The sequence below is a fragment of the Oncorhynchus masou genome, chromosome 27, assembly GCF_036934945.1.
Source record: "Oncorhynchus masou masou isolate Uvic2021 chromosome 27, UVic_Omas_1.1, whole genome shotgun sequence".
NCBI classification, from domain to species: Eukaryota; Metazoa; Chordata; class Actinopteri; order Salmoniformes; family Salmonidae; genus Oncorhynchus; species Oncorhynchus masou.
The window spans coordinates 26,675,471-26,699,178 of NC_088238.1; the positions used below are offsets into that span (position 1 = coordinate 26,675,471).

General features: G+C 48.4%; 1 protein-coding gene across 2 annotated transcripts; it reads right to left on the minus strand.

Moving 5' to 3' along the window:
- Positions 1–1,472: 1,472 nt before the first annotated feature.
- Positions 1,473–23,625, minus strand: fbxo18 (F-box DNA helicase 1). 2 transcript variants are annotated; one of them, XM_064939773.1, is made up of 21 exons: positions 23,265–23,623; positions 22,888–23,052; positions 22,243–22,754; positions 21,984–22,114; positions 21,760–21,895; positions 21,495–21,679; positions 21,326–21,400; positions 21,149–21,240; positions 20,637–20,805; positions 20,311–20,530; positions 20,052–20,139; positions 19,878–19,964; positions 19,605–19,741; positions 19,421–19,517; positions 8,415–8,578; positions 8,250–8,325; positions 7,815–8,009; positions 7,511–7,636; positions 7,228–7,334; positions 6,548–6,682; positions 1,473–2,295 (listed from the first exon to the last, which is right to left on the minus strand). In XM_064939773.1, exons 1-21 carry the CDS (start codon positions 23,284–23,286, stop codon positions 2,128–2,130), a joined length of 3,087 nt encoding a protein of 1,028 aa, XP_064795845.1. In that variant the 5' UTR covers positions 23,287–23,623; the 3' UTR covers positions 1,473–2,127. The 2 variants fall into 2 exon arrangements, with proteins under 2 accessions (XP_064795845.1, XP_064795846.1); XM_064939774.1 differs by lacking the exon at positions 1,473–2,295 and having other exon boundaries at positions 6,578–6,682; positions 7,202–7,334; positions 23,265–23,625.
- Between the last annotated feature and the right edge of the window lie 83 nt (positions 23,626–23,708).

The following is a 23,708-nucleotide window of genomic DNA, read 5'->3' on the forward strand; positions in this document are numbered from 1 at the left end:
GGGAGTGGCTCACTCACAATTTTGCCTAAGAACACAGCCATGAATAACACATCCTCCGAGAGCAACTTCTCCCAACCATCCAGGAACAGTTTGGTGATGAACAATGCCTTTTCCGGCACGATGGAGCACCTTGCCATACGGCAAAATTGATAACTAAGTGACAAAACATCAATATTTTGGGTCCTAATGGGAGGGATATTTAATCTGAAAGTAGCTGTTATTAGCCGAGAGGTTTGGAACTCTATTTGTTATTATATTAATGTATACGGCCTGGTGATGTTACCAGGAAAGCCGAAACTCCACCCGGGAAAGTGACATTATCAACAAAAATCACAGTAGCAATCTTTCCCCATTGAAAGCTGTGCAGCCAAGCTTGAATTCAAGCAATATTGACACACATAGTTTAAATTTGGATTATAGCTCCTGTCCAAATGTTGTGAATACTCTTTGGCCAGTTTATTAGGTACACCACCTCGTTCACAAAAATGGTTCACTCCTACAGACAGTGAGATTAGTGGCCTTGGCTTGCTACATAAAACAGACAGTCATTGTGGTACTCAGTTACGATTGAATGTTAGAATATTCAAAACTAGTGACTTGAGACTTTCGTGGTACGATCGTCGGTGCCAAGATCTCAGAAACAAGAAGTGGCTTTAGTAGGCACGCAATCACGAACAGTGGACAATTGAGGAGTGGAAAAACACCTGGTCTGACGAATCCAGGTTCCTGTTGTGTCATGCTGATGGCTGAGTCAGGATTTGTGTCCATGGCCCCATAGTGCCTGGTATCAACAGTACAGGCTGGTGGCGGTTGTATAATGGTGTGGGGAATGCTTTCCTTGCATACGTTAGGTCCCTTGATACCAAGTGAGCAATGTTTCCATGCCCCAAAACATTTAGGCTGTTCTGGAAACAAAGGGGGTCCGACCAGGTACTAGATGGGTGGACCTAATACACTAAGTGTATATTCATGTCATAGTCACCAGTCAACTCCACTACAATCAAAGGTTACTTAAACTTCAACCAGTGAATGCTAGCGATGGCTAGCTATGCTTGCTCTTCTACCAGTCAGTTTTAATAAGTTTTAGCATGCTAATAGAACATTTTTATATTTTAAAAGGGGTTATGCAGTAGGTTGATAACGATATCACCAAAGTATGTTGCATTGGACATTTCAAACAACATTCCCAGCTAATGAGAAAACATGGCATTTAATTTAGAGAATGAACAAGATTGGACTAGGCAACCTTAGAGATAATTTGAATGGGTGCCAATGGCAGATTGAGGAATTTTAAAATCCGTACCCCAGTACGACCCATGTTAACATAGAGGGCCAGGAAATAACACGGACTTTAAAGAATTGCCACTTGTAAAGTGTTAACTGTAAAATATTAGCTGTTGTACAATCTGATACAAACACAGGAAAAAAAATGTAGACATGAAACATTGCGGTTTTGAACACAGACACAGGTCTCATCCCATATGGCAGTTTGCACTTTATATAGCATTCCAAATTAACCACAAAACTTGTCTTTACCGTTTCCATTAGAGTATTAGCAACTGTGTCTTTATGGAAACAATGGACATGACTTATGATGATGCTTATGTTGTTAACCTCAAAGTACTCAAACTGAAGACAAATGTTTCTTTTGTTATAATTTTAAAAGACATCACATATAACAGATTTTAAAAAGTAAAGTAGAAAATGACACGTATTTAAAGATAGGAATGAAGTTGTTATATTTTGCAGCAAAGAAAATGCACCACACTAAAAAGCAAGACATATCGATTTCACAATAATGCCATTCTGCCCCAAACATTTCTCCAAATCAGCAAGGAACACAACTTTAGACTAACAGAGATCATGGGGGGCAGCTCTAGGCCAATGATCATCAAGGGTACCACGTTGTCAGTGTCTCTAGGTGCTAGGAGATTGGCGGAGTAATAACTCTGTCCCACACTGTTACCTTCTGGTCCATAATTGGCTAGTTCAAATGCCTATTACGCAGACTGATTTTTCCCCCAAGACAACATCAGTGAAAAGGTCCATGTCTCATGTTGTGTGGGTGTGTTTTCAGAACAGTTCAAGCAGCATGTTGAGTTTGCGTGTGTACGTGAGCGTGTCCCCTCAGAAGAGAGCCATCAGCAAAGCGTAGTTGATGGGCAGGTTCAGGCGCTCCTCGGTCACTGGCAGGACCTTGAGCAGTTCTGGGGAGGCTAGGAGACTGGCCGTGGGGCCGACACGCTGCAACACACACGCCCCACACATAGGACCTCCATCGTCTGCACTATCCATCTACAACACACAGAGAGTCAAGTTAGTCACACACAATGTCACACCCTGATCTGTTTCACCGGTCTTTGTGATTGTCTCCACCCCCCTCTTCAGGTGTCGCCCATCTTCCCCATTATCCCCTGTGTATTTACACCTGTGTTCTGTCGGTTGCCAGTTCATCTTGTTAAGTCTACCAGCATTTGTCGTCTCAGCTCCTGCTTTTCCCCAGTCTCTCTTTTTTCTCACCCTCCTGGTTTTGACCCTTGCTTGTCCTGTCTCTGAGCCCGGCTGCCTGACCACTTTGCCTGACCCTGAGCCTGCCGTCCTGTACCTTTGCCCCACTACTCTGCTAATCAAACCCCTGCATGCCTTGACATGTTGTTTGCCTGCCCTGTTGCTGTAATTAAAATTGTTACTTCGACACAGTCTGCATCTGGGTCTTACCTTCAAACCTGATAGTACGAACTGGCACTGACACTGACTGAAGCAGCAGACCTGGGCCAGCTGCGCGACGCCATCTCCTCCCAAGGAGCCACCAGTGGGAGGCACGTGGAACTGCTTCGAGGCCTTATGAATGGGGTTCAAACGTTGCCTGAACGCCATGACCGGGCATTGGACATTTTGCTGGAGCAATTCCGCTTGTTTTTTTTGTGAGGCAGCCTACCACGGTGGTAACCCCAAAGACCCTCAGTAACCCAGCTGCTAGCAGCGCCATCTCATCGGTCACTCCACCTTCTCTGGAGCCCCGATTACCTCCCCCGGAACGCTTCAATGGAGAGCTGAGCACCTGTCAGACGTTTCTAGCTCAGTGTGCCCTCATTTTCGAACTTCAGCTCTCCTCCTTCACCTCGGATCGCTCCAAGATAGCCTATTACGCTGATGTCTTGGAGGGCTCTTACCTGGGCTACTGCTGTATGGGAAAAACAGCCGGCCATATGCGTTAGTCTGGAGGAGTTCACGGGAGAGGTGAAGAAGGTTTTTGAAGTCCCGTTCTCTGGGAGAGAAGCTGCGCAGGACTCCCGCAGTGTGGCAGACTATGTGGTGGATTTCCGAACGTTGGCAGCGGAGAGTGCTTGGAACTAGGAAGAACTGTTCGATATGTTCCTGCACGTCGTCTCGGAGGTGGTCAAGGCCGAACTTGCAGCTCAGAAGTTACCTACGGATCTTGATTCCCTCATCACTTTGACCATACGAATCGATTGCCGACTATGGGAACGACGGAGGGAGAGGAAATTCGACTTCACTCGCACGTCCAGGGATTTCAATTTGCCCGAGTCATCCCGGAAGTCCCCGCCGATTCCGTTGCAGAAAGAACCCGAGGCTTCCCGACCTTCCCCGAAAGTCGCCGAGGACGGCTGAGTGACCGCTTCCCGATCCTATGCAACTAGGTAGAGCTGGGGTATCGCCTGAGGAACGGCAATACAGGATCAACACAAAGAATTGTCTATATTGCAGGACACTTGGTCATTTTGTGTCCTCTTGTCCTTTAAAAAGACCAGGCACACTGGTCAGAGCGAGTACTCTGGTTGGCCATATAGAGAACTTTCCTGCTTCCCTTGCTCACCACCTTGTTAATGCCATTCTACTGTGGGGAAACCCGTCTAAATCTCTCCTGGACCTCAATGAATCTGGGGCCAATGAAAGTTTTTTGGACGCTACCCTAGCTTCCGAGTTGAACATTCCCATTCAGCCCCTCAACATTCTCATGGATGTTAGAGTGCTGGTCGGGCACGCTATAGGCTGGGTCACTCATATTACCACTCCCATTAACCTTCGTTTGTATCAGGGAATCACAGCGAGACTATTCAATTCCTGCTTATCAAGTCTCCAAAGATTCCTGCGGTATTGGGATTCTCTTGGCTCCAGTGATACAATCCCCTCATGAACTGGTTGACTGGTGCCATCATGGGCTGGAGCCGGTTCTGCCACGCCCAGTGTCTGAAGTCAGCGCAACTTGCCACGGGATGTTTTCCTGGGGGCTCGGACGGTGCCCCGGACCTCTCTGCCATTCCAGCGGAGTACCAGGCCCTTTGGGAGGTGTTCAACAAGGCCCGGGCCACTTCGCTTCCGCTGCATATGACTACTGGATTGACCAACTCCCTAGTACTACTCCGCCCCAGGGACGACTGTACTCACTGTCGTCACCGGAGACCAAAGGTATGGACGCCTACATTGGGGACTTCCTAGCTGCAGGATTTATTGTGTCCTTCGTCCTCTCCCTCCGGCACAGGGATCTTCTTTGTGGAGAAGGACAAGACCCTGCGCCCGTGCATTGACTACCGGGGACTCAATGACATAAAGGTGAAGAACCGCTACCACTCATCTCCTCAGCCTTCGACCCGCTCCAGGGTGCCACCATGTTTTCCAAGCTGAATCTAAGGAACGCCTACCACCTTGTGCGGATACGGGAGGGGGATGAGTGGAAGACTACCAGCAACACGGCCAGCGGCCACTACGAGTATTTGGTCATGCCATTTGTCCACACCAACACCCCTGCTGTGTTCCAGGCTCAGGTAAATGATGTTCTCCGTGACATGTTGAACCGGTTCGTCTTTGTCTACATTGATGACATCCTCGTCTTCTCCCGCTCCCCCCAAAAACATGTGCTCCACGTCCGACTGGTTCTTCAACGCCTCCTGGAGAACCAGCTGTTTGTTAAGGCAGAGAAGTGAGGGTTCCATTCTGGGGCACATCATCTCTGCTAGGTGTGTCCAGATGGATTCCGGGAAGGTGAACGGTGGTGGATTGGCCCCAGATAACCAGATGTTCTTGCCTGCCACCCGGGCTCCTGCCGGACCCTGGCTTTTGGTGGCCCACCATGGTCCCCGAAGTCTCCGCATTTGTCGCCGCTTGCACGGTGCACAAAACAAGACTCCGACAAGCTCCGGCTGGTCTCCTCCAACCTCTGCCTGTCCCTCACGTCCCTGGTCCCACATCTCCCTGGACTTTGTCACGGGTCATCCCCCATCTGATGGCATCACCGCCATCCTGACTGTGGTGGATCGGTTTTCCAAAGCCGCCCACTTCATTCCTCTCCCTAAATTACCCTCTGCCAAGTAGAAGGCACAGCTCATGGTGCAGCACGTCTTCCGGATCCATGGACTACCGGTCGACATGGTCTCTGACCGGGGCCCTCAGCTCGTTAAGGCTTTCTGCACCCTCACTGGGTCATTGGCCAGCCTGGCCTCCGGATTCCACCCCCAGTCCAACAGCCAGACGGAGCGAGACAACCAGGATCTGGAGACTACTATACGCTGCCTGGTCTCCCCCAACCCCACCTCCTGGAGCCAGCAGCTGGGGTGGGTCGAATACACCCGCAACACCTTTCCCTGGAATCAGCCCCCGCTTTTCCCAAAGCAGGAGGAAGAGATCATCATTCCCTCTGCCCAGATGTTAGTCCGCCACGATCGTCTTACCTGGAAGAGAGCCCGGTCGGCCCTCAAGACCACCTCCAGGTATCGATGACAAGCAGATCACCATTGGACCACGGCTCCCCGGTTTATCGTCTCAGGTATGGCTATCCACCCGGGATCTGCAACCTCCGGGTTGAATCCCACAAACCCTCCCCCCGGTTTATAGGGCCTTTTCCCATCTCCAAAATTATTAGCGCATCTGCTGTTTGTCTTCTGTTGCCCAGTACCCTTTATATACATCCCACCTTTCATGTGTCCAGAGTTAAACCCATGTCTCACAGCCCTTTGTCTCCTGTTTCCATCTTTCCCATTATCCACTGTGTACCTGTTCTATTTTCATCTTGTTTGTCAAGTTCACCAGCATTTGTCTCATCTCCTGCTTTTCCCCAGTCTCTTTTTCTCGACCTCCTGGTTTTGACCCTTGCCTGACCCATCTGAGCCCGCCTGCCTGACCATTCTGCCTGCACCTTTGCCCCAACTCTGGATTACTGACCTGTGCCTGACCCGACTCCTGAAGTCTTGTACCTTTCCCACACTACTCTGGCTATCGACCCCTGCCTGCCTTGACCTGTCGTTTGCCTGCCCTGTGCTGTAATAGACAGTGTCACTTCGACACAGTCTGCATCTGGGTCTTACCTTCAAACCTGATACACAAACTTTGTGAATGAACAGGAGTTCACCATCTCAACTACGACTGCTACAGTTGGCTAACAGGTCTGACTGGTTAGCTGTTGGTGGAATGTGGGACATCCTTTTAGAACTTCTGCACCCACACCTGTCTGAAATGATCAGGTCTGGTTGAGAGACATTGCAAATGCAGAATGTGGTATGGTGGTAGGGAGGAGGAAGTGGGGCATTACGTATTGGAGTGGCAGCTTGCACATGGCGAGGGGCCAGACGGGCATGATGTGGTTATGACACTCCCGCACGGAGCAGCATGGGGGCTGTCCCTCGGTCAGCAGGGTGCTGGTCAACTCTGTCCTCAGGAAGTACTCCTGGGGAACAACAGGAAGTTAAAGGGTTATTAACCATGGGAGGAGTTACCACCAGGCTATGGGAGGAGGCTTTCACAGAACACAAATTCAGTTGGAACACATTCACTTGCACAGTTACGTGGTCATTTGCGTCACATAAATGTCACCCAAAGAGGAATGAGGCTTTCTCAGAATTACATTACCACAACATCCTGCTTCAATGAACAGCTTGTATATTTCTCTGAGAAGGTGCTTGAGAAATAACACACATAAAAGAAAGAAAGACTGGGAATAGGAGAGAGTTAAGTAGAGCGAAGGAGTGTTAGAGAAGTGATGGAGAGGATCATGGAGGGGTAGTGGGGGTGGAGTAGAAGAATAGAGAGAGAGAAGAGAAGAGGGATGAGTGTAGTGGAGGGGGTCAGTGCCAGAGGAGGTTGCTGAGGGGAGGACGACTCATAATAATGGCCTGAATGGAATCAAACATGGTTTCCATGTGTTTAATACCATTCCAGCCATTATTATAAGCCGTCATCCACTCACCAGCCTCCAGTGATCAGTGCTCTCACCCCAGCCAGTGTGAGGATGTTGGTGATGTTCTTGGTGATGACCAGAGAGCTCTTGGCCCGAGTCACCGCCACATACAGCAGGTTCCACTCATCGTCTGGGACGTCACCTAGAGGACGAGGGAGAAAACAGTGGAGTCAGCCACTAACATACATCAACCAATGTTCTGATTTGGCGTAGGCCATAGACAAATGCAACCAGTCATTGGCCTTAGATAAGAGTTGGTATTTGGATATGGTTTTCCAACTGCCTAATGATTGCACACACACACACACACACACACACCTCCTGTGCAGCTGGAAAGTCTAGGTAAGTTGTGGGCGGCACAGGGAACCTTAGCAAAGTCATCAGTGATCACCACCGTGTCAAACTCCAGACCCTTTGACTTATGGACAGTCCCCAGGATAAAATCTAAGAGATAAAAGAGAGACAGCAGGGGAGGGTTGATACAAATGAGAAAGATCAGGCTCTAATACAAATACAGCAATTCATAACTCTGTCTGTACAGTGGTGAGTGTGTGTGCAGTATGTACCTGTGTGCATGGGTGTCTGTACAGTGTGTGTGTACAGTATGTAACTGTGTGTGTACCTGCGTGTTGGGCCTCTCTCTCTGTGCAGCCGTAGAGGCGTTCCACCAGCTCAGGGATGCGGCTGTTGTATTTCTCCACCATGGAGAGTTTGCCCTCCAACTCACGGTCCTCTGTTTTTTTAGCGTAACTCTTCAGTCCAAAGTAGCCCCCCAGACTCTGCTGGGTGAACCTATGGATGAAGCTGTCCTTGATGCCTAGAGAACAGGGAGAGAAGGAGAAGGGAGCATGTTTAAAAAGGGAGAGAGCTAGTTACACTGCAGAGTAGAGCTAAACCTATTGACACAAAAGACCTTACCAATAAAACAATGAGCATTGAGAGAGCCAAGGCAGGATACTGTCTTAACAAAAACAGACGTCACATAAGTACAACATAGTAATTCACTTGTATTAGAATTGCAGAACTGAGGCAAGGGGCAGTGTGTTGCGCCACTCACCTCGAGAGCGGTTGTTTTCTGGCTGCATCAGAACCCAAATGTCCATGATTCTGTTCAGGCCAAAATTCTCCACCCCCTGGAGTGGAAAATACATGTTTTACACAAGACCCAAACACGTGTGTGTGTGTGTGTGTGTGTTTGGGGGGGGCGTGTATGGACACTCACCCCTACAATGTGCAGCCTACAGCGGGGGTTGGCATCGGTGAGTCTGACTGCTTGGTCGAACACGGAGACGTTAGAGCGAGACAGCACTGCTAACTTACCCCGGCCAGGACTCAACCCTGTAGTCAGGGGACGCAGTGAGTCCACAGCCTTACCCCACACACAGCCTGTGGATGGACAGACAGACATGCACATTAAAGAGCAGGTTGCACTATATATTTCCACAAATCTAACAATGTAGATTGATGATATTCCACCCAAAATGGTCTTTATGCAAAAACGTTATATATATATATATATACACATACATACATACATACATACATACACACACACACACACGAACCGCACAGCAGCTGTATGTTTTAATTTTTATTGTTATTAACAAATCAATATAGAAAGTACATGAGGTAACAAGTATACAGTGGGGCAAAAAAGTATTTAGTCAGCCACCAATTGTGCAAGTTCTCCCACTTAAAAAGATGAGGCCTGTCATTTTCATCATAGGTACACTTCAAAAATCCAGAAAAATCACATTGTAGGATTTTTTTATGAATTTATTTGCAAATTATGGTGGAAAATAAGTCCATAACAAAAGTTTCTCAATACTTTGTTATATACCCTTTGTTGGCAATGACAGAGGTCACACATTTTCTGTAAGTCTTCACAAGGTTTTCACACACTGTTGCTGGTATTTTGGCCCATTCCTCCATGCAGATCTCCTCTAGAGCAGTGACGTTTTGGGTCTGTTGCTGGGCAACACGGACTTTCAACTCCCTCCAAAGATTTTCTATGGGGTTGAGATCTGGAGACTGGCTCGGCCACTCCAGGACCTTGAAATGCTTCTTACGAAGCCACTCTTTCATTGCCCGGGCGGTGTGTTTGGGATCATTGTCATGCTGAAAGACCCAGCCACGTTTCATCTTCAAACAACATGAGTAGAGAAGACATGAGGAATAAAATTCCAGATAGAAGCGGGTCTTCTTAGGAATTATTTTATCCAGTTGATCTTAAAAAGTATTATTTAAGGTAGTAAAGTCCAGAAAATTCAGCCCACCATTCTCATAATTGTTCATTACAACAGTTTTCCTAATGTAATGTGTACGGCTTCTCCACAGAAAGTTGAAAAGCATCTGGTCTATCTCCTTGCTTATTTTATTGTCAAGATATAAAGATAGAGCGCCATATGTTAGTCTAGAGATTCCTAATAACCAATGCTGAAGGTCTTTACCTTTTAAAGATAAGTCCCTCTGTTGCCATTGATTTAGCTTCTACTGGGGGCTTTTAATAAGAGGGTTTTGTAAGCCTCTAGACTTCTGATCCTTTGTAATGGTTATGCCTAAATATGGTAAGTTCTTCTTTTACTGGAATACCATAATATGAAGGGGTCACACAATCTTTGACAGCCATGAGTTCACATTTATTCATGTTAAGATATAGACCAGACGCTTTGGAAAAGGATTGTATCACATTGATCGATATGGGAATTTGGTTAGCATCTTTCAGAAAAAGTGCAGTATCGTCAGCCAGCTGGCTTATAATAAATTCTTTACCAGCTATGGAAATACTTTGTACAGGACTCTTATTTAAAGAATTTGCAAGAAGTTGGGTGATTAATAAAAACAGTTAAGGAGAGAGAGAGGAATTAGGCAAGGTTGTCCTAACTCAAATCTAGGTGAGGTGCCATATTTCAATTTGATAGTGCTGTTACCATTTGCAGTGTCTTAACACCCTTACAGAAAAAAGAAAAAGCCAAGTCTCTCAAAGGAGTGGAAGAGGAACTTATGCTATACTGTGTCAAATGCTTTATAAAAATCTAAAAATAATATGAAGCTATCCTCGGTTATTAGGTCTGAGTAGTCCAGTACGTCTAATACTACTCGGACATTGTGAGAAATATGTCTGTTCCTCATGAAGCCAGACTGTGTTTCATCAATGATTGCATCCAGAACTTCTTTAATTATTTTTGCAAGTAGTAAGGCTAAGACCAGGTTTGGCCATTGTTCTTCCTCTCTTACATCTGGGCTTCACAAAAAGTCACGGTTGGTTTGTGGGGTATCTTTCATTTATTTGGCGTGGGCTATGGCCAAACATTAACTGCAACTGGATCCTTGACTTCCTGACAGGCCGCCCCCAGGTGGTGAGGGTAGGTAGCAACACACCTGCCACACTGATCCTCAACACTGGAGCTCCCCAGGGGTGCGTGCTTTGTCCCCTCCTGTACTCCCTGTTCACCCACGACTGCATGGCCAGGCACGACTCCAACACCATCATTAAGTTTGCTGACGACAACAGTGGTAGGCCTGATCACCGACAAGACAGCCTATAGGGGGAGGTCAGAGACCTGTCCGGGTGGTGCCAGATTAACAACCTATCCCTCAACGTAATCAAGACTAAGGAGATGATTGTGGACTACAGGAAATGGAGCACGTCCCCATTCTCATCGACGGGGCTGTAGTGGAGCAGGTTGAGGGCTTCAAATTCCTTGGTGTCCACATCAACAAACTAGAATGGTCCAAACACACCAAGACAGTCGGGAAGAGGGCACGACAAAGCCTATTCCCCCTCAGGAAACGAAAAAGATTTGGCATGGGTCCTGAGGGTAGTGCGTACGGCCCAGCTGCCTGCCATCCAGGACCTCTACACCAGGCGTTGTCAGAAGAAGGCCCTTAAAATTGACAAGGACCCCAGCCACCCCAGTCATAGACTGTTCTCTCTACTCTCTGTTTATCTTATATGCATAGTCACTTTAACTATACATTCATGAACATATTACCGAAATTGGACCGACCAACCAGTGCTCCTGCACATTGGTTAACAGGGCAATTTGCATTGTGTCCCACCACCCGCCAACCCCTCTTTTTACGCTTCTTCTACTTTCTGTTCATATATGCAGTCACTTTAACGATACCTACATGTACATACTACCTCCATAAGCCTGGCTAACAGGTGTCTGTATATTGCCTTGCTACTCTTTTTTCAAATGTCTTTTTAACTGTTTTATTTCTTTACATACCTACACACCTTTTTTCCCCACACTATTGGTTAGAGCCTGTAAATAAGCATTTCACTATAAGGTCTACACCTGTTGTATTCGGCACACGTGACAAATAAACTTTGATTTGAACAGTAGCCTGTGTAAAGTTGGGTTAATAAACCGTCAATTCGTAAACTCAATCCTCTGTCTGGACAATTGTTCCTTTATGATCTAGTCCGGTCATTACATTGGGTTCAGAAGTAAAAACGTGATAAAAGTTAGCCAGCTAGCTAGCTGACTTCTGTGGCTAGCTACCGTAGGTGAGAACGGGGGGTTGAAAATGCTTGGAGGGAATCCGAAAGTGAAGGTGGAGGTAGGGGACGATTACGGCCAAGGAGGTGCGTGTGCATGGACGTCGGAGGATCTGGCCTAGGAGGTCGCCAGGGCGTCGGAGCCCAGAGGCCGCTTGAGGGAGGATATTAGAGTGATGGCGGCTGAAGCAGGCATGAGGGCTTTGTTGACTTCTTCACGTGGATTCTGGTGGGCGGACTAGGGGGTGACGTCGACACAGTGGGAAAAGGAATCTGGGGCTCAGGATGTAAACAAACATGGCGGCACCCAGTTCCCGGTTGCGTCCGTATCAGTTAAGACCCCAAAGTATTCCGGTAAGGCGGATTGGGAAGCTTTTCATGCTCAGTTTGAACTGTTAGCTCATTTTAGGGGGTGGTCGAATGAAGATAGGGCACTGCAGTTGGGTTTATGCCTCACGGATGAAGCTCTGGCCTGTTTGATATTGATTAGCCCCGAGGACAAACGTGATTATGGTGCTTTAGTGGGAGCACTGAGGAGGCGCTATGGACAGTATGTACAGCCCGGGCTGCTGAGCTCCGAACTGAGTAATAGACGCAGGCAGCCTGGAGAGCCTCTACGGGTGCTAGCTAATGACATTGAGAGCCTCTCTCGGCGGGCATATGCCCCCCTCCGTTCAGAGCGAGCTAGCACAGGACCAGTTCATACTGCTCTCTCCTACGGAGCTGCGCGTACATACCCAGCTGGCTCGTCCTGAGTCACTGCAGATAGCCTTGGAGAGGGAGCTGGTGTGGGCTGGGGGGCAGAGCAGCCCCGAGCCGGAAAAGCCTGTATGGGTGGCTGAAATGACAGAACTCATTAGTGCTGTGTCACTACAGGCGGCACAAAACACACGCCCTGGTCCCAGGGTCTGCTGCGGTTGTAGCCAGCCAGGCCATCTGTGCCAGGTTTGCCACAGAGCTCAGGGAAACGGCACGGGGTCCACATAGAAAGCCAGGGGTCCGCACTACCTGGTCTATCTCAACCACCATCATCTTCAGGAGGATCCCGCCGGCACAGACGGGGAAGCAAGGCTCCACTTCCCCCAGAAGCAGACGAGGGCAAGCTGATGGAGCCTGTTGTGGTGGGCCGGACCTGTGTTGGGGACTTTTGATCATGTGCCGGTCACTGTGGGGGGGGGGGACTTTTGATCATGTGCCTGTCACTGTGGGGGGGGGGGACTTTTGATCATGTGCCTGCCCTAGTGGTCACTGGGTCCACAGTAATCCTGGTGAGGCCGGATATTGTGCCAGGTTGGACTCCGTGTGAACCCATAACTGTGCAGCTCCACAGTCACAGGTGAGTTGGCACCCATGAAAGGGAAGGAAATAATGACTGACAGTAGGGGGCAGGTCTGTGCATTATCCTGTGTGGGTGGCGGCTGTGCAGGACCCTTGTATCCTGGGGTTAGACCTAAATGGGGGCACACTGAGCTTCCAGGGAGGGGCGGCAGTCACCATGGCAGCCCCTAATGTCACATTCACTCAACACAACAAACCCTTTACTCCAACAGTTAAACAGCAGACACTCATGGCTTTCCCCCCCTCCTCCCCCACATCTGTGTGTTACATTCCCCCAGCTACCTCCACGACACATCCATCCGTGAGCCCGGGCAGCACCAGCCCAGCTACCCCAAATGGGAGAGGAGAGGACACTGTCTGCAGTGAGGGAGATATGGGGGAGGAACTGTGTTCGTCTTGACCCCGAGCAGCAGAAACGGTTCTGGCAGTTGCTGTTTCAATTCAGAGACAGCTTTGCACTGAGGAAGTGAGAAAGAGGTGGGTCAGACTCATCTGGGGCAGCATGAGATCGACACACGTGATGCTCGACCCATCAAGACGCTTCCCCGCCATATCCCGCTGGCATGCCAGGAGGCGCCAGACAAGGCTGTGTTGGAGATGCAGCGGGCATACTTTATCGAGCCCTCAGACAGCCCCTGGGCGGCGGCAGTCGTCATGGTTCCTAAGACGGGGGCAAGCTGAAGTTCTGTGCGGACTACAGGCGGCTGAATGAGGTAACCAGGAAGGACCCCATACCACGTATCGATGAGTTGCTGGACCTGGTTAGGGGGTCTTCCTGGTTCTCCTCACAAGACCTCCGCAGTGGCTACTGGCAGGTTCCCCTCTACCCAGAGGCCAGAGCCAAAACTGAGTTCTCCAGTAAGAGAGGACACTGGCAGTTCAAAGTCCTGTGCTTCGGCCTGTGCAACACTCCAGCTACTTTTGAGCGTTTGATGGACAGAGTGCTGGATGGCTTCCCCCAACAGCAGTGTCTGGTATACCTCAATGACATCCTGGCCCATTGCAGCTTCATCCAGTCAGCCCTGGTGGAGCTACAGCGCGTGCTGGAGCGGGTGGCTGCCGCAGGTCTGAAGCTCCACCCCGAGAAGTGCCAATTCATGAGGAGAGAGGTGTCCTTCTTGGGCCACCGAGTGGGGAAGGAGGGGATCAGCACCATGGAGGACAAGGTGGGGGCTGTCCTAGACTAGCCAACCCTCACTGACCGGCGTCAGCTGAAGAGCCTCCTGGGCCTTGCCTCGTACTACAGGAGGTTTGTACGGAGCTTCTCAATCGTCGCTGCTCCCCTGAACCGCCTGCTGCCGAAGGACAAGGCTTTCACTTGGACAGTGGAGTGTGACGATGCCTTTAACACCCTCACACGTGCACTGATAGAGGCCCCCGTGCTCGCACCCCCTGACCTCACTTTGCCCTTTATCCTGGACACAGACGTGAGCAACGTGGGCATGGGTGGGGTGCTGGCCCAGGTGGGGGAGAGAGTGGTGGCGTACTTCAGCAAAACATTTGACAAACATGAGCTCCGCTACTGTGTCACCCGGCCGGAGCTCCTTGCTGTTGTGCCTTCCGTCAAACACTTCAAGTACAAGCTGGGTGGCCAGCCCTTTACTGTAAGAACTGACCACTCTGCTCTCCAGTGGCTCATGTCTTTCATAGAGCCAGAGGGGCAGGTGGCTCGCTGGTTGGAGGAGCTTCAGCCGTGTGGTGCACAGGGCAGGGGCATGCCACTCCAACGCTATATCCCGTTGGCCCTGTACTGCAGACATCTGCCGCCACCGTGAGCAGAGAGGAGGGACGGGAGAGAGCGCTGTGTGCAGAGGAGGGGGTCTGTGCCACTGTGTCGGGCGAGCGGGCCTGTCTGCTGTGAGCTGCAGACTGTCGACGTGGCTGAATGGGGGCAGCAGCAGGGACGGGACGGGACACGACACAAACCTACAGCCAGTGCTACGTGGGTAGAGGCGCAGGTGAGGCCACCATGGGAAGAGGTGACAGCGCTCTCACCCGCGACCAGGGTTGTGGTCAAAGTTTGAGAGACTGCGGCTGGCTGATGGCGTGCTACAGCAGGCATGGAAGGAGTCAGCTACGGGAGAGTAGAGGAGAGGTGGCAGGTGGTGGTCCCAAAAGTATTGTGGGAGGCTGTGCTCCAGAGTACTCATGGGGGGGTGGGGACTGGACACTTTGGGGTCACAAAAACACTCCGCCGCCTCCGTCAGGGCTTTTACTGGGAGCAGCACAAGAAGGATGTGGAGGACTTTTGTGCAGCTGTGACAACTGCACAGCGAGGAAGGGCCCCCCAGGCCGCTCTCATGCTCAGCTCCAACAGCTCCCGGTGGGGGCTCCCATGGAGAGGGTGGGAGTGGATGTAGTTGGGCCGTTCCCCACCACAGACAGTGGAAACCGCTGGGTGCTCACGGCCATGAACTATTTTACAAAATGGCCCGAGGCTTATGCTCTGCCTGACCAGGAGGCAGCGACCATCGTCGACACCCTGACCGCGGGGATGTTCAGCAGGTTTGGAGCTGCAGAGTCCATCCACAGAGACCAAGGCAGAAACGTTGAGTCCCTTGTGTTCACCACCAGGGAAGGCTGGGTATGCACAAGGCTGGGTATGCACAAGACCCGCACTACTCTTCTCCATCCTCAAAGTGACGGCCTTGTGTAGCGCTTCAACAAAATGCTTGGACAGCAGCTGGCCATCGTCTCTGCCAAACACCAGCGTGACTGAGACAATTACCTGCCTATGGTCCTCATGGCATGCCGCTCCGCTTTCTAAGACTCCACCTCCTGCACGCCTGCCCTCCTCATGCTGGGGAGAGAGATCCGCACCCCTGCGGAGATGGCGTTTGGTCGGCTCCTGGATAGTCCGGAGTATGCCCAAAGACTCCAGGACCGCCTGGAGACAGCCCACACCTTCGCCAGAGAGCAGCTGGTGAATGCAGTTATGAGGCAGAAGAGGAACTATGATGGGAGCTGGTCTGGGTCGACAGCCCCCTAAGGAAAAAGGCAGATACCCCACAAACCAACCGTGACCAACTTGGGGCATCTTTCATTTATTTGGCATGGACTACGGCCAAACAGTAGCCTGTGTAAAGTTGGGTTAATAAAATGTCAATTCGTAAACTCAGCCTCTTCTGGACAATTGTACCTTTATGATCTAGTCCGGTCATTACAATACACACACACACACACACACACACACTATTTTCTCCATTTGAATTACATTGATCAAAAACTCATACCGACAATATATGCATCTTTGATGTCACGAATGGAACAGCCTGGTGGTGGTGGCAGTGAACTACAACCGCTGTTTACCGGCATGCACGCTTGGTCAAAATGCGAGAAGATGGGAAAAAACAGGCTCGTGAGGATAAGGCGGGCAGACTGGGTCAGGGGAACATCTGGTGCATCAGTCATATGTGGGGCTCAATTTCCCCCTAAACGATTGCTACCAACAGTGGAAGAGTGATAAAAAAAACAATTGCTAGCCAGCTAAGTGCACCAGGCCATGCAAAAAAACAAACTGGCCCACTTACACGTATATAGCATGGTGTTTGGGGATGGAATAAGCTCGCTAACGTTATCTTGCAAGCAAGCTACACCAACTCCAACAGAATACTGCACGTTTTACAAGGGAAAAAAATTGTCAAAAACCAATCTGATTAATGTAATTGTTTATTTCAAGGTATGCCTCTAATTTTGTTGAACTGCCCGACCTTTATTTCACGATATTACCTGCAGGATTTCATGGTAGCTAATGTTTGTGTTAGCCATTATATCTAAATTGACTGCTGCTAGTGGTAGCACTCAGGTTAGCATGTGGATAGCTATACCTACCATCTGCCAACAAGAGTTTTAGCCGGTTTGGTTAATTAAAAGACGTTCAATATCTACTGTGACGGTGAAGGTTTATCTTGATTTTGTTTAACAGTAGGAGAAATACTGATGTGCTGAACTGCTTATAAGTTGTGTTTCAAGGCTGCTGGTAGGGGTAAATCAGGGGTGTAAAAGGAGCTATGCTAAAAACTTACGAGCTGTATTTATTTTGATTTAAATTCAACCTTTATTTAACTAGGCAAGTTAAGAACAAATTTACAATGACGGCCTACCGGGGAACAGTGCCTTGTTTAGAGCCAGAACGACATTTTGTGAGCTGGGGGATTCGATCCAGCAACTTTTTCGGTTACTTGCCCAACACTAACCACTAGGCTACCTGCCACCCCTGTATAAGTGACTAAAAAATGTTTAGCTTAGTGACCAACGTTTTTTTGTTTTAATTTTGTATTACTCATCGATATGATGTCGGTCTTCACCGTCTTATGTGGACAGTGGCTTCACCCCTCGTGTAGTGCTCCCCTTTAGGTCACTTTTCCGACATATCTTTGGTCAAGTAAAATATACAATTCTCCCAAAATAGAAATGTAAAGTGATGTCGTATTGGGACTGTTTGAAGGATGAAACAAATCAATGTTGAATAGCAACCTAATTCTGCAATCTTCCCTTTACAACAAACTGATCTAATCAGAACCAAATAAGAGCATAGTCGTCATGGAACACCATGGATATGTTTACACAATTCAGAAAATCTACTTTAGACCTAGAAATATGAAGTAGGTGGACAAAGTAAACAACATAATGGGTCACTTTCAGTGACAACTAAGAGAGATAAAGCGTGAGGATAAACTCATTTGTTTTGGTCCCATACCTACCCGCTCTAAGAGCAAAAATTGAACCCATATGTGAGGATGCTGTGTGAAGGTGTGAGAGCGAAGTCATTCATCTTGCTAAACGCAACGTAATTTTGCTGAGTCAACCTTCAAAAGGCCCAGTGCAGCCATTCTTGTATATCATTCCTGGGTAACAATGAAGTCCTTTACTGTCATAGTTTTACATTAAAATGGTCACAAAGAAACATACCTTTTAAGCAAATAACTATTTTTCAAGCAGGAATGTTGCTGTCTGAGTTGGGAGGGAAGAGCACCAAAGCGGTGCATTAACCACAGAGTGGATCAATCCCCCGAGCGGAGTGGTCTAATGGGAGGGATATTTAATCTGAAAGTAGCTGTTATTAGCCGAGAGGTTTGGAACTCTATTTGTTATTATATTAATGTATACGGCCTGGTGATGTTACCAGGCAAGCCGAAACTCCACCCGGGAAAGTGACATTATCAACAAAAATCACAGTAGCAATCTTTCCCCATTGAAAGCTGTGCAGCCAAGCTTGAATTCAAGCAATATTGACACACATAGTTTAAATTTGGATTATAGCTCCTGTCCAAATGTTGTGAATACTCTTTGGCCAGTTTATTAGGTACACCACCTCGTTCACAAAAATGGTTCACTCCTACAGAAAGTGAGATTAGTGTCCTTGTTTTGCTACATAAAACAGGCAGACAAGTCATTGCGGAATTCAGAGAATAGAATCTGCAAAACGAGTGACCTAAGAGACTTTGAGCGTGGTATGATCGTCGGTGCCAGGCGTTCCGGTTCCAGTATCTCAGAAACAAGAAGTAGCTTTAGTAGGCACGCAATCACCAACAGTAGACAATTGAGGAGTGGGAAAAAAAATAAAAAAATCACCCGGTCTGACGAATCCAGATTCCTGTTGTGTCATGCTGATGGCTGAGTCAGGATTTGTGTCATAGTGCCTGGTATCAACATAGTGCCTGGTATCAACAGTACAGGCTTGTGGCGGTGGTATAATGGTGTGGGGAATGCTTTCCTTGCATACGTTAGGTCCCTTGATACCACGTGAGCAATGTTTCCACGCCCCAGAGAATTCAGGTCATTCTGGATGTAAAGGGGGTCCGACCAGGTACTAGATGGGTCTACCTAATAAACTAGCTACTAAGTGTATATTCATGTCATAGTCACCAGTCAACTCCATTACAATCAAGGGTTACTTAAACTTCAACCAGTGAATGCTAGCGATGGCTAGCCATGCTAGCTCTTCTACCAGTCTGTTTTAATGAATTTTAGCATGTGAATAGAACATTTTTATATTTTAAAATGGGTTATGAAGTAGGTTGATAACGATATCACCAAAGTATGTTGCTTTGGACATTTCAAACAACATTCCCAGCTAATGAGAAAACAGACATGCCATTTAATTTAGAGAATTAACAAGATTGGACTAGGCAACCTTGGGGATAATTTGAATGGGTGCCAACGGCAGATTGAGGAATTTTTTAATCCGTACCCCAGTACGACCCACGTTAACATAGTATAGTGGGCCAGGAAATAACACTGACTAACACTGAAATTGTCACTTTTACAGTGTTAACTGTAAAATATCAGCTGTTTGTTGTACAATATGTTACAAAACACAGGAAAACAGATTTGACTGCACCAGGCCTTTAACTGTCAGAGTCCTGTGTTCCTTCACTCACCGTCTTGTTTTCCTCCTACCAGAATCTTCTTCACTTTCTTACACACTTGGAGAATCGTGGCTCCAATGTAGGCAATCTCCGAACCAAACCGAAAGCTCTGAGAAGAGAAAGAATACCTATTCAATACACACACTGAGCTTTTGTGTAGTGAGTACATACCCGAGTGAGGGAGAAGTGTGTGTACCTGGGTGAGGTAGTAGAGGTGTGTGTGTTCCACCAGGTTCAGGGCATTGACTGCTCCTCTGAAGGTATAGATCTGCTGATGAGGGTCTCCCACCAGGATCTTCCCACAGTGCTGAGGTAGCATGATGTCCATGATGGCTAAGACACACACATACACACACTTATCACGGACCTGCTAACAGACATGCTATCAGGTGAGTGGTGCCTGGTGCAGGTGTAATGTAGACTCAGGTTTGGTCCAGGTGTGGTACAGTGGTGTAGTTGAGTCGTGTACCTGGAGTACAGTCCTGTGCCTCGTCTATAAAGATGACATCATACTTGTCCAGAGTCGGCCTCTGCAGCTGCCACAGCTTCAGATACCCTGAAAGACATTCAGTAAGGACCCTATCCTAAGACACTGACATATTATTATGGAGTGAATAAGCAAACAGATTGTTTTTGGGCTTACCATCGTGGGTCATGTGGTGTGCGTACTCCCTGGTCTCTTCTAAGGCAACCATTTTGTCCCAGATCCTCTGGGCATCCCTCGCAAAAATCTGAAAAATAAAGGCCAGTTTGTTCAATTGTGGAGATGACCGGTGTGTGGCATGTTTGTGTGATTATCGGACCAAAACGGAGGAGAAGTTTGTGTTCTGGTGTGTGAATGTGTGTGTGGGGGATGTTTCATTGGGAGAAGAGGTGTTTGTGGATTTGGGTATAACACTTACCCTTTTTGCATTGCAGTCAGGCACAGTCATTTTGCCATGTGTGTTTTTGTATGTGTTTGGGACGTGGTTGGGGGTGATGTGTGTGTCGGCCGAGGCCATGTAGGCATTGAGGGTCAGGGTGACCACCTTGGCGTTGACAAAGCCCCCGCTGCCCTTAGGCAGCACACAGGCCACAGAGAAGGGCTTCACATTACTAGACAACTTCTTTAGCTCCAGGTACCTGGGAGAGAGAGGAGACTGGGTGACTGATTGAACGGCTTTACTGAAAGACTGACGACAACCAGACATACGGAAAGAAACTGCTCTAGATCGACAGATAATCAGACCTCTTTCCGACGGCCCCGAAGGCCATGGAGTGGACCGTCCTGCAGTCCACGTTGCTGGGGAAACAGCGCTGGGCCTGGGTAGCCACAGACTTGTTGAAGGCCATGTAGAGGAAGTGGTGGTGTGGCCTCTGCTGGGCGTACCGAATCAGGGTGGTGGTCTTCCCTGTGCCTGGAAGACAACAACCTTTAACCCCTACACTACATCACAGCAGGAACATTCACACATAGGGCACAATCAACAGCTCACAATGTGGGCTTTTTTGTGAAGTGGGGTGGACCATTCGTGTGTGTGTGTGTGTGTGTATCAACTTGAACTACTCTGCAATTGTCACAATATAGAAAGAGTACTCTCATCCTGAACTGATGAACCAGACTGAGCTGAACTGACATGGACAGGGTGCCCTCTAGCAACAATTCAGGAAATGCTAGCAAAAGTACCAACTCTATATCTAACTTGTTTTCTGTAAAAACACAGCTGTGGCATGATGTTGTTAGTAGTGGTCTGGCGGTACCTGCGAAGGCCATGATCTTGACCACGTGGTCTCTATGGATGTCGTGGTTGAGGATCTGCTGCTGTTCGTGGGTCACCTGAACCTGGGCTCTCCTGGGAGAAAGAGGACTGGGCATGAGACTCAGGTTATTACTGCTTCCTTCAAAATACTTCCTTCCAGAAAGATATCAGTCCTCACCCACTCTGATTGGTTATTGCTGTGGGCAAGGCATTCTCCATCAAGTGAAGAACATAGAAGATGTTGTAGTGCCACCTGGAGTGGAGGAAGGAGAACCATCAATGTCCACCTGTCTATCCATCTGTTTGTGCAAATCTATCTTTCATCTCTATATAACTTTCATCTTGACCTGTTGCTGATGTTGATGTCGTTCCTCCTCATGGCGAGCAGCATGGTTGCCATGGCGCTGAGGTACTCCGTGATGGCGCTGGCTGAAGGGAGACAGCCTCTGAGACAGACCACCAGGTCCAGAACATCTCCCACACCGTCACACAGCACCAGCATCAGGGCCATGGCTGCCCACGGGTTAGGGCCCTGACAAACACACACACAGTCCAATCAGATAAGCTCAGAAGTATAACAGTAGTTTCAACCGTGTGTGTGTGGCTACATACCCCCTCGATACCCTCCAATTTGGGGAGTCGGTGTTTAATGCAGGCCTCAGCCTGAGGGAAGAGACAATGTGTCCTCACACTCTGTAACACTGACTCAGGCTTCACCTTCTGACTGGGTTTATACTGGGCCATGAACCTGGAGGAAAAAAACAAACAAAAAAAACACACGATCAGAAATGAACAGAAATGGCCCAAAGGAACAGTTTACAGTAAAGAGTCCTTACTCGACTATGTGGAGGATGCTTTCCTGGTCGTCCTTTATGATTCTATGGGTTTCCAGGATGGCGTTGATCTCCTTCACGGCGTCGATCTCCTTCTTCGTGTAGCGGTAATACAGCTTCTTCCAGGGCACAAACTACACACAGGGCCCAAAGACACAAATTAGACCTAAAATAATGTATAAAGCACATCTATTAACATTTTTACACTAGCTTATCTTCATAACTTTAACCCTAACTTCCTCCCCCTGTCCCAGGCTCTCACCAGTGACTGGGTCACAATGTTCCTCCAGCGTTGGCAGACCAGGCTGACGTTACAGTAGAGGTCCTCAGCAGGCAGGAGGCTCAACACCAGCATCAGCACCTCCTCTGGGAGGTCGTCCACGTGACCCTGGGGATGGGCCAGGCCCCTGCTGCTTCCCAAGAGGCCGTAGAGGGCGTCAGGCAGGGCCTCCACCTCCTCCTCATGATGATTCATTAAGGCTGGGTCTGGATCTGACCAACAGTGCTCAAACTCCTTGTCGTCCCCAAACATGTCTGTTGTCAGCCCCTCCAGATAGTCCACCTTCTCATCCTCAGGTTCCTCCTTCATAGAGGTGGCTATTGCCTTCTCCTCAATAGTCTCATTTTTGGGGACGAGCTCTCCATTGAGTCCCTCTGTCTTTATGGAACCTGAGCCCTGGGACAAGGCTGCTTTCTGAGGACTTAACACCTTGACCACACTGATCACAGGGAAAAACTTAGTGATCCCTTGCTGCTTCTTGTCATCGCGTGCATCTGAGATCCAGGGAAGATGAGAAGAGGGAGCAAAGGGAGGGGATGACAAGGTAAATGATATGTGTACAAAATGCTGCATCATTCATTCAGGTCTCAAGAGTTTAAAAAAACTAGACACACAAATGTGCAGTACCTCTCTTTCTCTTTGTGGGTGTTCTGGGGTACAAACCCCGGTTGGTGTCTGAGTTGCTGTGCCTACGAGTGACGGAGTGGGGCTGTGTGAGGGGTTGGCTGCCCTCTGGTCTCCTACTAATTTCACGACACTCCTCTGAGTTCAGGTGCCTTCGCTTGGCTTTTCCTGCAACATCACCAGGGCTGTGAGTACATCTCTACTACACGCTCTCACACACCTTAATGACACCAGTCCTGTGTTATGGGTCAGTACTGAGGGGAATGCGTACCGATTAACGTCGTAGAGTTTTGCATACAGATGGGTGAGATGCATTAGAAAGTTACAGTAGTTGGCTAGCTAGCAATTGCCATTTACCATCCTCTGCCAAGCAGCATTACCTTTAGTAGACGACTCCATCATGTTGTTTCAAGAACAGCTGCTGATGTCCAATCTTTCGTTTCCTGCTTTTTCGAAAAAAATAAGTAATCTAAATGTTAGCGTATATGCTACATGCTAGCTAGTGTGAGCAGCCAAACAACCCTACCCGGTATTTGGCTAGCCCGTGTTTATATCAGCTAATGTACAGTGCAAAGTAAAGTTCGCTTGTGGATTTAGCCTGTTAGACATTCACCCTTTTAAATAACATTGAATATTACTGATATAATGTCGAGCATTCGTTGTTGTTGTTGATAACACAGCTAGCTAAGCGTTTATTGACTACTTGGTTCTTCTTTGGGGAATTTACGGAGGATCAAGTTCAATGTGTTGCTTGCACAGCGCCACCCGTTAGTTAGGAGAATAGCAAAAGGCAAAAGAGGCTGAAAATAAAAGTAGGTCTACAT